Raw genomic sequence first — 14,368 nt, forward strand, 5'->3', positions numbered from 1 at the left:
TTCTGGGATGAGACCATGCCTGAGATTGTGCCCAGGTGGGAGTTTGGGGAGGCCCTGTTCCTGGGCTGGTTTGCTGGCTTCTGCCTGGTGCTAGGAGGGTGTGTGCTTCACTGTGCAGCCTGCTCGAGCCCAGCTCCTGCAGCCTCGGGTCGCTATGCAGTGGCGGGACTTCGAGACCACCAGCAGCATCTGGAGCTGAAGCAAGCCAATCCAGAAATCTAAGCCCGGGCTCAGTGGCGTCTCTAATCTTACTCAGTGGGACTTGGTAGACTCCCGCTTTAATCACCCCTACTGACTGCTTCTGACTTTCTGAAATGCTTACTTCCCTCCCGTGGCTAATATCCTCTTTAGACACAAGTTCTACCACTGAGTAAAGCACTTTTGCTTTCTCTATGGAGGCCAAGTGGGTGAGGACCTATTGATGGAATCTGTCTTTACTGTGCATAAACTAGGCTGCGACTGTGCACACACAGGGCACCTGTAAATAAAACGTTAACTGAGCACTTCTGTATTGAGAGCAATCATTTGGGAGACAGATCACATGCTTTTCGGTGTCTATGATGACTTAGGAAGCTAAGGTCTCAGTGGATAGTGAGACAACTGTGACAACTGATGAGAGTTAAAAAAATTCTTTACAGGCTCATCAGTGAGAGAGGGGACACCTCTTTTTCAAAGAGAGTCCTTTCTACATCACACACATTCATCCATGCCTGGGGCTGAGCAGGGCAATCTTAGGGGAAGAATTCTTGTCACATAAAAGCCCTCCTGTGTCTGTGCCGTGTTGCACAGTGGAATGTCCAGCCTGCCTTGGCTCGGTGGCAGGGGGCAGGACTGGTGTCTGTGGGCAGTGCCTCCTGGGCTGGCTGTCTCCTCTTGAAGGAGACACTGTCAGCTCTGGAGGTTTAGCAGGGGACCACGTACCGCCAGTCCTTGTTTTCCTTGAGCAATGAAAATATCCTATCTCATTTAGGGATACAGTCTAAACAAGAATTATTCACGACAAATTTCTGGCTTGAGGAATTCTTTGTGGAACGTTTTATATTTGCTCAATACATGGTTCAAGTAGATTCTTGTATTTGTGCCAATCAGGGAAATTAATTGAATAAGCAACATTAAAATGCAGTATTAGGAAATATGTATTGTTTAAAAAAATCACTGAATTTTTTTCATCCACAGACACAGGGCAAGTGCAGCAACAGGAGTTAATCTGGGTGATATATTTACACACCATTGCAAACAGGACAAATGAAAACAGAAACATTTCCAGAATGTAACCTGATTAAACGTTTAGTTGAGTCCTGAGCTTCTCATATTTAATACAATATAAATACATAGCAAAAAGAGTTTAAATGTATTTAATTTGTATGCTACAGAGACTCAGCTAAACTTTGTTATTTGGCAAGTTAATATCCTCCTTGTACCTGTAACACTTGAGTCTGATAGACAAAATTGTAATATACTGATAATCCAAACTTGAGAGCTAAAGATTAAACTCTTTTTACCCTGTGCAGAATAAATTCTAAGTTTAAAAATATTTTTTATAATATTAAACTTTTTATTCATCCATATGGTTTTGTGATCAAGTTAGTAAAAAAAATTTTTTTTTTTAATCATTTGGGTCAATACAAATGTGACAGACCTACAGAAAGCTGCCTGTATAAGCACAACACGATTGCTGACTTTCAGAGTGTGGAGAAAGGATTCTATCAGAACAAATAGTTTCTCTCATGTTAGAAATGAGCGTGTTTTATAAAATAAAACCAAAGTCCCTCAGTCACAGCTCTGAGCCACCAGCCTGAGACACACTTTATTCTTTAATACTCGTAGTCTGACACTTTTTGTATTACAAAAAGTTAGCGATAAATCTGATGAAGATCATATAGCTGTAAATACTTCAATATAGCCTCTTGTAAGCCCAACATTTAAAATGGCCAGAACCAAACTATATATTAAACAGAACATAAATAAGACCGTAAATAAATAAATGAAGAAAATAAAATCGTACGGTACAACTACACAAAATTCTATGAACATTTTCACTGGTCAAACTATGATGCTGAAGACAGCACCTTCATTTAGAGCTATATTAAGTCAACCTCTGCTGCTCAACTGGATCCTGACCAGGAAGGGTGGACAGCATGCCCCTTCCTCCAGTTACCTACAGGGCACCGGGCAGCGTGGGAGGTCTGTGCTCAGCCCACCACCAGGCTTCTTGTAGCTCCAAGTAGTGTCCTGTCCAGTCACACCTAGTGAGAAGCTGGATACACGGTATGGAATGTTTAGGGGGAAATGATTACATTTTAGGTGCAGTCACTTGATAATTAAAATTCTGGCTGAGTATGAACTTTGATTCTGATAAAAATGAACTTTCTAAAATATAGATTCAAGAAAATAAAAATCCTTACTAATGGGGATTCCAGCAGAACCTAACTTTTTTTAAAACAGATTTTTCCCCTTCGCCTTTCTTCTATTAATTCCTATAAAATTATTTTGCATTAAAAAATAATTTAGCTTGCTATATAAGATGGCTCATCAAAACACGGCTTCTTCCAGTATGACAGAGTATGTGAGTGCGGTTTAAATTACCTGAAAAAGTATTTATTTTAACATGTTTATGCTGGCTAAGCTAAACCGAGTCTTTTTTTTTTAAAGAAGTGCCTGGGGTCTGGGAAGTTAAGACCCAGCCTGAAGAGCATGGCTCTTTGACCAATTTCTAGGTCAAGCTTGCTTGTTCATCCAGAAGATATAAAATGATCCAGTCCACACCAAGTCCGAGTCTCCTCGGCCACACCCTTTGTTTCTGCTTCCAACTACCTTTTATGCATCCCTGACAGAATCTCCCGAAGATGACAGCTACAAAATACTTCCTAGTGAGTGTAGAAACCTGATGACAAAGTCTCTTCTGTTTGGCAAGTTTGATCTCATTATGATGCGCCCCGACCTCAGCTCTCCTCTAATGGATATGGGCGTGCCCCCTCTGCACTGCCTGCACTGTCATCAGAGGCCGGGGCCACCTTGCCCTGCAGATGCAGACTGTGATAGAAGCAGTGGCCAGGCAAGCATCTGCAGTCTTCTCAGTGGTTTTGAAAGCTGCCTCCCTTCCCCGCAGTTTCCTTTCTGCCCCCGACTGCAGCTCTCTATAGCAGGAGTACACCTCTGCTTCTGCCCTCGGCTTTCACACTCTTGTTTTCTCTAGATAAGTTTAAGAGGGCAGAAAGAAAGGGTTTTGCAGAGACAAGGTGGTCAGATGTGGGTGATGGAAGGAACCGGGCAGGTGTTCCGGGTGGGCTCAGAGATGCTCGCTCAGATGGAGAGTGTGGCTCTCTAGTTCAAAGGTATGCTGTGGCACCAGCCTCACGGGCAGCTAGACAGCTGCCTGCTGCAGTCGGCTCAGCGGGCAGACACCGGGCACGTGTTCCCTGAGTTCCACCCTGCAGCGAAGCCCAGTGGTAACACATGCACACTGTACAACACTTGTGGACCAGATTTGGACCATATTGCCCAAGTTTTGTTAGGTGATTTTTTTTTTTTCTTCTCAAAGCATGTAAGAGTTACATTCAAAGTACTTTACAAATAAACCTGATGAAGCTGGTATGAAACGGAAGCTCTTCAAGAGTTGAGTTATATTACAGGAAACACAAGCCCCGCCCCCAACAAAAATGAAAACAAAAAAAGTAAATATTCAGTCTTTGCCCCTCCCTTGGCAAGTGAGCAGCTGAGAGGCGGTGCTAAGCCACAGGCAGGATCACACATCGTCAGCGGGCAGTGATGGGATGCTAATCTTCGCTCTTGTGAAGTAGGCAATCTTCTCCCTGAAGGGAGAGAGGGAGAAGACAGTTTACATTATGATTCTGCGAATTCCAAGAGGCCTAAGGCTGTCTTCACGACCCCAGACACTACTCTTGAAATCACAAGAGCCTTTGGTTTTAATATTTTTTTATTTTATAGCTGTTTTTTATTTAACGTATGTGTAGGAGGTGTAGGAGTGGCAGTCAGTCTCTCCTTCCTCCAGGGCCACCCTGGGGATTGGACTCAGACCACCAGGCGTGGTAACAAAGGTTCTTTCTCTCTGAACCATCTCCCCAGGCTGAGTCTTCTTTGGCTTAAAGCGGGTAGCACATTACAGCTCCTCTGGCTGTAAATCCTCTACAGACAAAGTGTAAGTTTCACTCAGAGGTTCCAACGGAAAAGTGTGTGTAATCTACTGGGGGTAGATCTTAGGCTATGGTTGGAATTTCTAAGTCAGGGTAGGAGAAGATTCAGAAGGGCCCAGATCCTGACCTGAAATTCCCAGAGACCCCGTGGAATCCATGCGAACAGGAAGCGTGTAACTCACATGAAGGCAGAGGCAGGTACCAAGGGCAGACGTGATGATGTCCGTGTGTGATGGATGGGAAAGATCATGTTCATGTGATGGATAGGGAGAGGCACTGCCCCGCTTTCCTCAGTTGCTCTCTGCCTTCTTTTCTAATTTGTTCATTAATTTACATATGGTGTGTGTGCATGTGCGTGCACACCCCCTCAACACACAAGAATCAGTGCAGAGGGAGAAAACCAACAACTCGGTGACTATTCTGAAGTGCAAGGAGAGAGAGGCCAAGTAGAAGCAGGACACCGGACAGATCACTTTGTGACACTGCATCCTTTACGATTGACTCCGTTCCCTTAAGGATGAGCTAGGGTGTTAGAAACACTGGTGGACAGTGTGGTCATGATGTCTGGGCGACCACAAGCCCCGCTGACGCCTGCTAGGATTTAACCTCATGGCCAGTGGCAGCACCTGCCTTAGAGTCACACGGAATCCTTGTTGGTTGGCCTCACCTTAGCAACATGACACCCAGGGACACCAGAGGCTGTGTGGAGCTGTGCCTGGGCTCCGCCTGGCTGTCATGGGTGTCATACTGCCCTCACGTGGTGTGCCTTATCTCACTCCACCAAGCTTGCTCATCACCTGCCTTGTGAGACCAATGGCTTGGTTTCTTTGTCTTTTTCCTTTTTTATCCTGCTGGGATAAGAGGCCCTTGCCACCACATCAGGACAGGTGGGTTTCTTACAGGGAACAGGAGTGCTTCTGCATTCTTTGGATTTTAACAGGAAATTGTAAGGTTTTCCATAGCTGACAACACTGTCTCCTGTAGAAGCATCCTGAGCAGGAAGGGGCCCGCCCACCACTCCATGGCTAAAGCACGAGGAGCAGCACTTCCTTATCAAGGCTGTGTAGCTCAGTGGGCAGGGAAACCCAAGCCCTCACAACAGGCCCTTTGACACCTCCTCTTCCCGTGCCCTCACTGAAGCTGTGGTACTCATCTCACCTTCAGCACTGCCCCTCTCCCCCCCCCCCCCCCCCCCCCCCCCCCCCCCCCCATGAGTCCCCTCTTTCCTGCTTCCACATAGCCTTTCTTCTCATTTCTCTCCACAACCTAAAAGCTTTTTCTACATTTCCCTTTACATTTATTTGTATTTAGTTATGTGTGCACACACATGTGCATGTGGGGGAAGAGTGTGTGTTTATGTGTACAAGTGAACAGTGCGTGTGTGGAGATCAGAGCAGACACAGCCTATGGGAAGGACTTCTTTTTCCCCATGTGGGTTCCAGGTTTTGCTTTCAGGTCACCAAGCTTGGTTGTGAGCACCTTTGTCACGGAACCATCTGCTGGCCTAAGCTGAGAAGCTCTCTAAGGACTTCTCTATAAAAACCTAAGCCAGAGGAAGGTGACCCTTTTCCTGTGATCACCCCTCCTACTCTTTGGCCATCATCTGACATGATCTCTGAGGCCTCTGTGTCACAATCTGGGAACATGTTAATTCTCTTTTCTGTTATGTTCCAGTGTCCAACAGTCCGTCCCTGCTGATCCTCGGCTCCAGGACCAACCACACCGCTGACTCTCTTGAACAACCCTTGTTCCCCGTGGGAACCGCCACACTGCATCTGTAGGCTCCTCTTTTTATCTCGGTGATAACTCCCACTCTAACCCTGCTTTATGGTTTGATTTTTGACTGTCCACTGGCTGGAGATGCCGGTGCTGTCTCCCGGCATGGTTAACCCAGGCAGGATGTGTCTCCCCTCACACTGTGCCCTGAACTCCTGCTCCCACAGGCTCTCTACTTGGAGGCAGGGTTCCTTCAGGACCAGAGCCACCCCTGAAATCCTTCAGTGTGGGCTCTCAGACCTGCTTTACCTGACAAGCTTGCGGGGGGGGGGGGGCAGCTTCTGCTACATACAGCCCAGCTGGGTGGCTCACACCCACCTCAGCCTGGAGACCTCCAATGATGCCTTCCTTTGAGCTGACCTGGAGCCTGCACAGAGGCCCGCGCAGATTAGATTCTTCCTATATTATATGCTCTCGGAATTCCTGCCTTGCCCATAAAGGCTCCGTATAGCACTGTGGTGGCTGTGGAATCTGTCTCAGATTGGAGGCTCTCTGTAGGAGCAGAAGTGTGCGTTCTCTTGCTGTACTGTAGGGATTAGCACAGTGCAAGGTGGGGGGGGGGGCTGGGGGGGCGAGAGAGAGAGAGAAGAGGGTACTCAAGGAATGTCCAGAAAATGAGTGAACAAAGCCCCCAAAGATCTGCGATGCTTGTGTACATTTCTAAATCCAGGGACAAGGTTTCTCAATGCGATGTGCTCCTGGTGGATGGTAAGGGTGGAGGGTGGTGGTGGTGAGGATGGTGGTGGTGGCTCTGAATCCTGAGGAGACAGACTGACAGACGCTGTCATGCCTGGAGCCTCCCAGTGGGTGTTTACCTGAAGGACTGCACCTGCCGAGGCTCCTTCTGGCTCTGCTCCCGCAGTCGGCACACATCCTTGGAGACCTGCCTCATCAACCTCTCTGCATTCAAGCCTTGCTTCTGCTCCTCTTTCGTCTGTTCAGCCTGGAAAAGGAAATACAGATTGAAACCTGAAGGCACGCCACAGGGCTAAGCTGGGGGGAGGCAAGCTGGGCAGCAGGGGACAGAGCCCACACGCTCAGCTCATGCCAAAGGGAGGAGGCACGCCTGATCCAGGGTGAGTTCATTTTAATCACGTTTAAGATTTTTACAGCTGGAAAGCCTAAGAACTCTCAAAATCAAAAAACCCAAACCAAAACAGCAATAACAAAACCCAAACAACGAAACATAAACCTGAAAACTAGCGCTCTTTCCAAGAAAGTGAACGGGTAACGTTTTGGCAAATACACTGTCAACTCTTTCTACCTTCCTAGCCCCAAGTTCCTATGTAACATAGCCAATTAAAGACCTTCATTGGTGTACAACCAACCTACTAAGCAATAACACGCAGGTAGACCTCAAGGCGCTCACACAGGAACTTTCTCTGTACCCACCCTCCCCTTAGGGCCCTTAAAGAACCACGTTCTCACTGCTGACTAAGACTTTACTAAAATTCATTCTCTAGGTTACTGCTGCTGACATGTAGATATTGTGTGTGTGTGTGTGTGTGTGTGTAATATATATAATGGCCACTTCCACATCTCACTCATTTGGTGACCTAATCAGCAAATCCATACTGATGGCCTTCAGTAAGAAGAGTCTGTCAGTGGTAAAGATGGCAGACTCTGGGGCAGAGCCATCTGACTTCGGAATTCCCTTTTGCTCACTTACTGGCTGGCAGCCTGGGCTAGGGGCCTGGCTAGCCCTGGGCCATAGTTTCTTTCTAAGTACTTCAAAGGTCTGTTTGGAGTTTAAATGAGCCAATCTACCTAAACCATTTGGTACCTGAGCCAACCAACGCATCATTCAATCTCCTATCTCCTGTTTACTCTGTCCTGTTAACATTTCCTGGAGGCTACAGTCTAACAGAAGGCAGGGCAGAGCTGTGAACAAGACAGATGAAGTATAACAAACGAGAAAAACAAGAGAAAAGGGTAGAGAATGAAATGTGCATAAAAATTTAAAATGCTCTTTTCACTCTAACGGACAGACACCCTGTCCATTCTGGCTGTAATACGACTGCTTGGTCGGCTTCTGGACTCCCTGTCACCTCCCCCACCACCCCTCGTGGAGTCTCCTCAAGGTCTTGGTCTGCTGTGAACTTCCTCAACAGCCATTATGAAACCTGCATAGCTTCTGCTCCCCACACAACGAGAGCACTGAGGACTTTAGAGAACAAGACAACAGTATTAATTAGAGAACAAGACAACAGTATTAATTATTCATATCTCTGGCATTTTTTTCAGGGTAGTCCAACTCTCAAATATGTTAGCATATGTATCACTTGAAGGTTTTTTTCTTTTCTTTTTAAACAAAACACCACCACCCTCTAGTACCCAGGCACTTTGGCATGTTGACAGAGAGACAACCTAAGAAGAAACAGAAATTTCTGCTTCTTAGGAAGAACAGGGTCCTCCCTCAGCCCACCTCTGCCTCTCCTATGGCTCAGGACAACTGGCCACTTGCTCTGCTTCCTACTCCAGAAAGGGCAATCAGCCCTCAGCCTCTGTGATGGGAGCCTGGCCTACAGAAGGCCCAGCGACTCACAGGCGCGTTAAGGGGCCTGATAAAACTCGGAACACAACAGTCTCAACTTACAGTCTTCCTAAGGGGGACGTGCAATCTGAGAACACCAACGCTTCGTTTATTATAAGCTATAGAGGCTCTCTGCCGCCATCAGGAGGGGTATGGAGGATGGGGAGGGAGGTAGATCCAGCGTCTGCCGCTGACTTAAGCACTGCTTCTCTATGATGCAGTTTTTATGGCCATTGGCAGGGTCATCGGTAGCACTTACTGAGGACCTGAGGAGAATGTCAAAGGTCCCCAGCACCACAGGGAAAGGGGCCATGCGCGCAGGTTAAGCACGATGTCCAGGGGGTGAAGGAGAAGAGGGAGCAGAAGATGCATTTGAGGCGAGTGCCCACTTCTGCAGCCATAATGAAAGGTTCACAGCTGAGCAGTCTGGATCGTCAGAGCTATTTATCTCAAACTTCAGATGGAGAGGAAAGACGTACGGGATACATATGGTTTATACAACCACAGAGTTGGTAACAATGAACACAAAACCTCTCTGTGCTCAGGGACTCAAGCCATTTTTAAAGCAGTATAAATAGGCCCTATTGAGTGAGCCCTGCATGGCTGCTTGCTATAAAGCTGTCTCAGGCAGAGGGACCAGCGACAGAGTGTGTGGAGGGGTTGGCACCAGCTGTGACAGGCAGCCCTTCCTCCAAAACTCAGGTTGCAATTTAACTGTCCTTGTGACACCGTTGTGGGGTGGGACCACAGGACCTGCCCAGTCGGCACACGTGCCTTAGGGCCTTGGTATCCATTTCCACTTCTATCAAAGAGGATGTCTTTATCTTGGGCTCCACCCCAGTCCCCAGAGCTTCCACCTTCTTATCTCATTATCTTGGTGGCAAAGTGATTTTGAAACTGAACTTATAGGAGAGCAAGGGTCAGTGTTCTGCTAGGATCACGGCCTTTCATCTATGTGCCAATGACTGTAGCCACCATCATGACTGTAGAAACCAGGGGGCTAGCCATCTGCTAGCCATCATTAGTATGGGGACAACCACAGACTCATGCTGAGACAAAGTATCCTTTTCCTGGGGAGAATTCTCAGGTGTCAGTCTTTAAGGCAAGCTTACAAAGCTGGGATGGGAAGTCTGGTTAAGGGAGAAAGGGAACCGTGGCCACTGGAGCTCTGACTTTCTCACCCTACAGAATGGAATGGGACCAGGGCCTTTCATGTGTCAGGCAAGTGCTCTACCCCCACCCCCACACACACCCCCCGAGCTATGACTCTTGGGAATTCCTGTTTTATTGAGACCAGGTTTCCTGTAGCCCAGGCTGGCCTTGAACTTGCTATGTAGCAGAGGGTAACCTTGGAACTTCTGGCCCTTCCACCTCCATCTCCTCAGTGTAGGGATTACAGTGGGCATCTTCATGCCCCATGTCATGCAGTAATGGGGGTGGAGCCCTGGGCTCAGGCTCGCAAGGCAAGCGCTGGACACCCACAGCCTCTCCTTGAGCTTTTCAGTTCAAACTGGAACGGAACGATCCAGGGTTTCCAGGCAGTTCTGAGCTCTAGGGATCAGATTCTGCCTTATGTATGAGAAGACCACCTTGTGTGTTGCATGGGACCTGTTCTGTGAGCAACACACATGCAGCGCAGCGGTAACTAACTGCTGGCAAGGGAGCCACCACACTCGGCGATGCCCTGCTATGGGCTGTGTTGTGACTGTACCAAATCACAAGGCCCGTGATACTCGAGGAGAGCTATACAGTGACTGGTGCTGAGCATGCACTGGGGGTGCATCTGTGAGGGTATGCCTAGTACCAGTGTTATAACGACACCTGTGACACCAATAACAAAGTGCTAATAATTAGGAGGTATAAGTTGAATTGCCTCCTACATCATACAAACTGTTATGGCAGTGACAGTCTTCAAAGCGATCACTTACATGGAGTTATGTCAATTTCATATTGTGTTTGCAGGTCTGCCTGCAACCCTATTTCTAGGCCTTGCAAAACAGGCTAAGATGAGATGCAGGAAAATCCAAACAAACAACGGGTCTCAGGTGCTGGTACCCAGGAAGCTAAGCGGCCACTATGTCCTTCCTCTGCCATTTCTTTCCCCAGTGTAACATCTTGAGAGATTGGCAACACAGCACCTGAAGGTCCCCATTTCAGAACAGTTCATGAGAACGGAGGGACAAGGACAGCACAAGCTTTACACGAGGATGTTAGGAACATTCACCGCTGATATTCCTGGAGCTTGTTGCAGTCCCCGTGGGGCAGTTCCTCATCCGTCTGCTGCTCTCACCCTCTCTGCAGTAAATGGAGGTTCACTCAACTCACTCCCTGAGTCTCAAGTGGGCGGGGCAACAGAACAGAAAATAGATAGCAAAGGGTAAGTTCTGCAGATGACCACCAAGGAGAGGGGACTCATAGGGCCCTGTGACATGGAAAAAGCAAAGGAGTGAGGTCTGCACGAGGCAGGCCCCTGGAGTCTACACCTAGGCTAAGGGCACCAAGCATTACAAGACTAATTTTTTACAGGAACAACTGTTCCAGGTTCTGAATGCACTGGCTGCTGGGTTTTGTATTTCCTCCATTTTCTAAGCACTGGCCGGACATGGACACGACCAAGGGCATCATGAGTGTGGAAGGAGAAGACAAGTCACCTAATGCTCGCTACACTTCCAACAATCCAACAACAGGAGAACCAGAGAGTAAAATACAACGTTTTAAGCATCAGAAAGTAGTACACTGTGGCTCTTAAACTTTCAAAAGGAGCCTTTATCCCATTCTGTAACTGGCCAGAGATGCCAAAGCCCCTCTAACTGTCCTGCGGGATGATGGCTGACCTTGGGCTTGGCAGGAGCCTCACCCACTAGGCACATCTTAGAGAAGCCCACAGGGGCTCCACTTCACTTGGGCCTTCAAGACTCTCAACAGTCACCCTACCCTGCCTTGGCTCCAGCGAGGTCGGGCGTAGAACAGCCATGGGAGAGCCACAATCAACACGTGAGGGGAAGCGGTCCTATTTCTTCTGGTACTACAGGTTCCAACTTTCCTTTTCTATGTTTAAGTCCATGCTCTGTCTGGGGTTTATTTTTACACACTATCAAGAGATGCCATGACCAACACAACTACTATTAGATAAAGCGTGTAACAGGCTGGCATACAGTTTCAGAGGCTTAGTCCATTATCATCATGACAGGAGGCATTGTGGTAGGCAGCACTGTGCTGGAGAAGTAGCTAAGAGCTACAGCTTAATCCACAGGCCAGGAGAGAGCCAGTGATAAGAACAAAAACACCTACAGAACTATCCACAAATGCATCTCACACCAAACCTCAAAGCCCATGCCCAGTGACACACCTCCTCCAACAAGGCCATGCCGCCTAACCCTTCACAATAGTGTCCTGATGATAGTGTCGCTCCAGTACGAAAGCCCATGGGAGACATTTTTATTCAAAACAGCAAATGTGGAGTAGAGGCATAATGCCTTTGGGCTCTGTGTGGCAAATCCATTTCCTGGCATGGGAATTGAACCCAGGTCCTCAGGGACACCACAAAATGCTCTGCCATTCAGCTACATCCCCAAGTGCATTCCTGCCTTCTGTCCTCTGACTGACATGTCCCTGTACTGCACAGCAGTCCTCCACACACATGTGCCTGTTCCTGGGCTCTGTTTAATAGAGCGATTCTCAACCTGTGGGTCGCGACCATCGGAAAACACAGATATTTATGTTGTGATTCGAAACAGTAGTAAACTTACAGTTCTAGAGTAGCAACAAAACAATCTTATGGCTGGGAGTCACAACATGAGGGAGACTGTCAAAGGGTCACAGCATTTGGAAGGTTGAGAATTACTGACTTAATATCCGTCTCTTGCTCCTTCCGAATTCCACACTGTCGAGCTACTCTTGACTATTTTAATAAATCCCAACTACTGAAGGGTGAATCCCCTCCCTTCTTTTTCTTCAACATCCATAAAGAAGCACATAGGCATTTTGCCTGGAATAGACTGGATGGTCCATTGTAGGAAGCCAACTGCTGTGTACTAGTAATTCTTCCGTGTTAATGATCGGTAAACTATGGTCTGCCAGATATTTTTTAAGTGAAGTTTTGCTGGAATACGGCCATAGTCACGTATCTACAATTTTTTAATTATTTTAATTTTAAATTATGTATATGTATGTGTCTGTTGGTGGCTATGTAAGTGACAGGATCTGCCCCGCCACCGGCTTAGCTAACAAGCAGTTGTAAGCAGCCTATGTGGGTGCTTGGCCCTGAACTCTTTGTCTTGAAGCGCAGGAAGCTCTCCTAACCCCGAGCCGTCTCTTCAGGGAAGAACAGGAAGCTCTCCTAACCCCGAGCCGTCTCTTCAGCCTCCCTATGGTTCTTGGTGGTTCCTTTTGTGGTAAAATGGCCTTGTAGTGGTGACTTAGATGACATGATGGCCCCAAAGTTGAACATAGTCACTTACTGGCCCTTTAGCAGGCATCTTGAACCCTCTTTTAGTTGAGTGTGGTATTAGTTCTGTAGGCACTGTAAAGTTTGTAATTTTACCTACAATGCATACCAAATTTACTACTTGATACTATTCATTGATAATGTTATAAATGTCAATACTTAAGCTCTGTAGTTGTTTCTGGGTGGTACATAAAACATTTTACTTTATTTTATTTCATTTTATTTTATTTTTTGAGACAGGGTTTCTCTGTATATAGCCATGGCTGTCCTGGAACTCACTCTGTAGACCAGGCTGGCTTTGAACCCAGAAATCCACCCTCCTCTGCCTCCCAAGTGCTAGAATTAAAGGCGTGTGCCACCACTGCCCATTTAAAACATTAAAGGTTAAATACAAAGTTTCCACTGGGGCTCATATGTTGAAATTTAGGGCTGTGCAGCCACATGGTGCAGTGAGCCCAAGCAGGGCACCTGAAAGGCCAGGCCTTGGCCCTGACCCCTACCTCTCTGCCATGAGAAGAGCCTCCCCCAACCACCCCCTGCTCTTATAACCAGGAGCCTCTGTTTATGTGCAGGGACCATGCGACCACTGCCTGAACCCTCTGAGGCTATGAGGTAAAAACCATGGCCTTCCTCCTTTAGGGTGTCCTCTGTTATGCCAGCCATGGCTACTCACCGTAGCGCACTTGGAGAGAGAGACAACAGGTTCCACTCTGTGTTGCCCATCTTGCAAACTACCTGAAAGAACATGGCGGCTTTTCTGACTCAGATTCTTTTTATTTTAATGTAGGCATCTGTGCTACCTGCCAATAATAACAGCTTTTTTTCTTTTCAGTCATTTTGCTCTTCTGAGGGTGCGGACTACAGCTGTTAATACAGTGTTGAAGGGTGCCCAGTGCCTGTGTGGTGGTGTGAGTGAGAATGGCTCCCACAGGCTCATACAGTTGAATGCTTAGTCACCAGGGAGTGGATCTGTTTGAAAGGATTAGAAGGACTAGGAGGAGTGGCCTTGTTGGAGGAAGTTGTTGCTGGGGGTGGACATTGAGGTTTCAGAAGTCCACAACCAGGCAGGCCCAGCCTCTCTGCCTATCAATCAGGATGTAGCTCTCAGCTTCTCTCCAGCGACCGCCTGTGTGCTGCCATGTTCCTTGTCATGTTGTTAATAGACTGAGCCCCTTCACTGCAATTGAACAGTGACTCACACAATTTACTTTGGTTGTTATTCTGTTGTTTTGTTTGATTTCTGAGACAGGGCCTCACCCGATAGCCCTGGCTGGCCGAGCGCTAATACATAGACCACGCATTACAGCCTCCACATCACAGACCCATCTCCCTCTGCCTCTGCAGTGCTGGGATTAAAGGCATGGGTCACCACACTCAGCTGATTTTAAAGAAATGATTTTCTGTTTGTTTTGTTTAGGAGTACGTCTTGTTTCTGTTATTTTTCATCAGGTTAAGGAG

General features: G+C 47.4%; 2 protein-coding genes across 7 annotated transcripts in view; one reads left to right on the forward strand and one right to left on the reverse strand.

Moving 5' to 3' along the window:
• The window catches only part of Cldn22 (claudin 22), an 827-nt gene extending 333 nt beyond the window's left edge, over positions 1 to 494 (forward strand). The window contains exon 1 of the mRNA XM_021171145.2: positions 1 to 494. This exon is cut by the window's left edge and continues 333 nt beyond it. Coding sequence (XP_021026804.1) covers positions 1 to 222 — 222 coding nt within the window. The 3' untranslated portion in view covers positions 223 to 494.
• A 624-nt stretch (positions 495 to 1,118) lies between these two features.
• Wwc2 (WW and C2 domain containing 2) overlaps positions 1,119 to 14,368 on the reverse strand; it is a 167,194-nt gene continuing 153,944 nt past the window's right edge. For all 6 annotated transcript variants that reach the window (XM_021169475.2, XM_021169476.2, XM_029480323.1 and 3 more), the window contains 2 exons: positions 6,746 to 6,873; positions 1,119 to 3,812 (listed from right to left, as the gene is read on the reverse strand). In XM_021169475.2, the coding sequence (XP_021025134.1) occupies positions 3,746 to 3,812; positions 6,746 to 6,873 (195 nt within the window). In that variant the 3' untranslated portion in view covers positions 1,119 to 3,745. The remainder of the gene's footprint in view (positions 3,813 to 6,745; positions 6,874 to 14,368) is intronic.

Source organism: Mus caroli, chromosome 8 (genome assembly GCF_900094665.2).
Source record: "Mus caroli chromosome 8, CAROLI_EIJ_v1.1, whole genome shotgun sequence".
In the NCBI taxonomy this organism is placed as follows: Eukaryota; Metazoa; Chordata; class Mammalia; order Rodentia; family Muridae; genus Mus; species Mus caroli.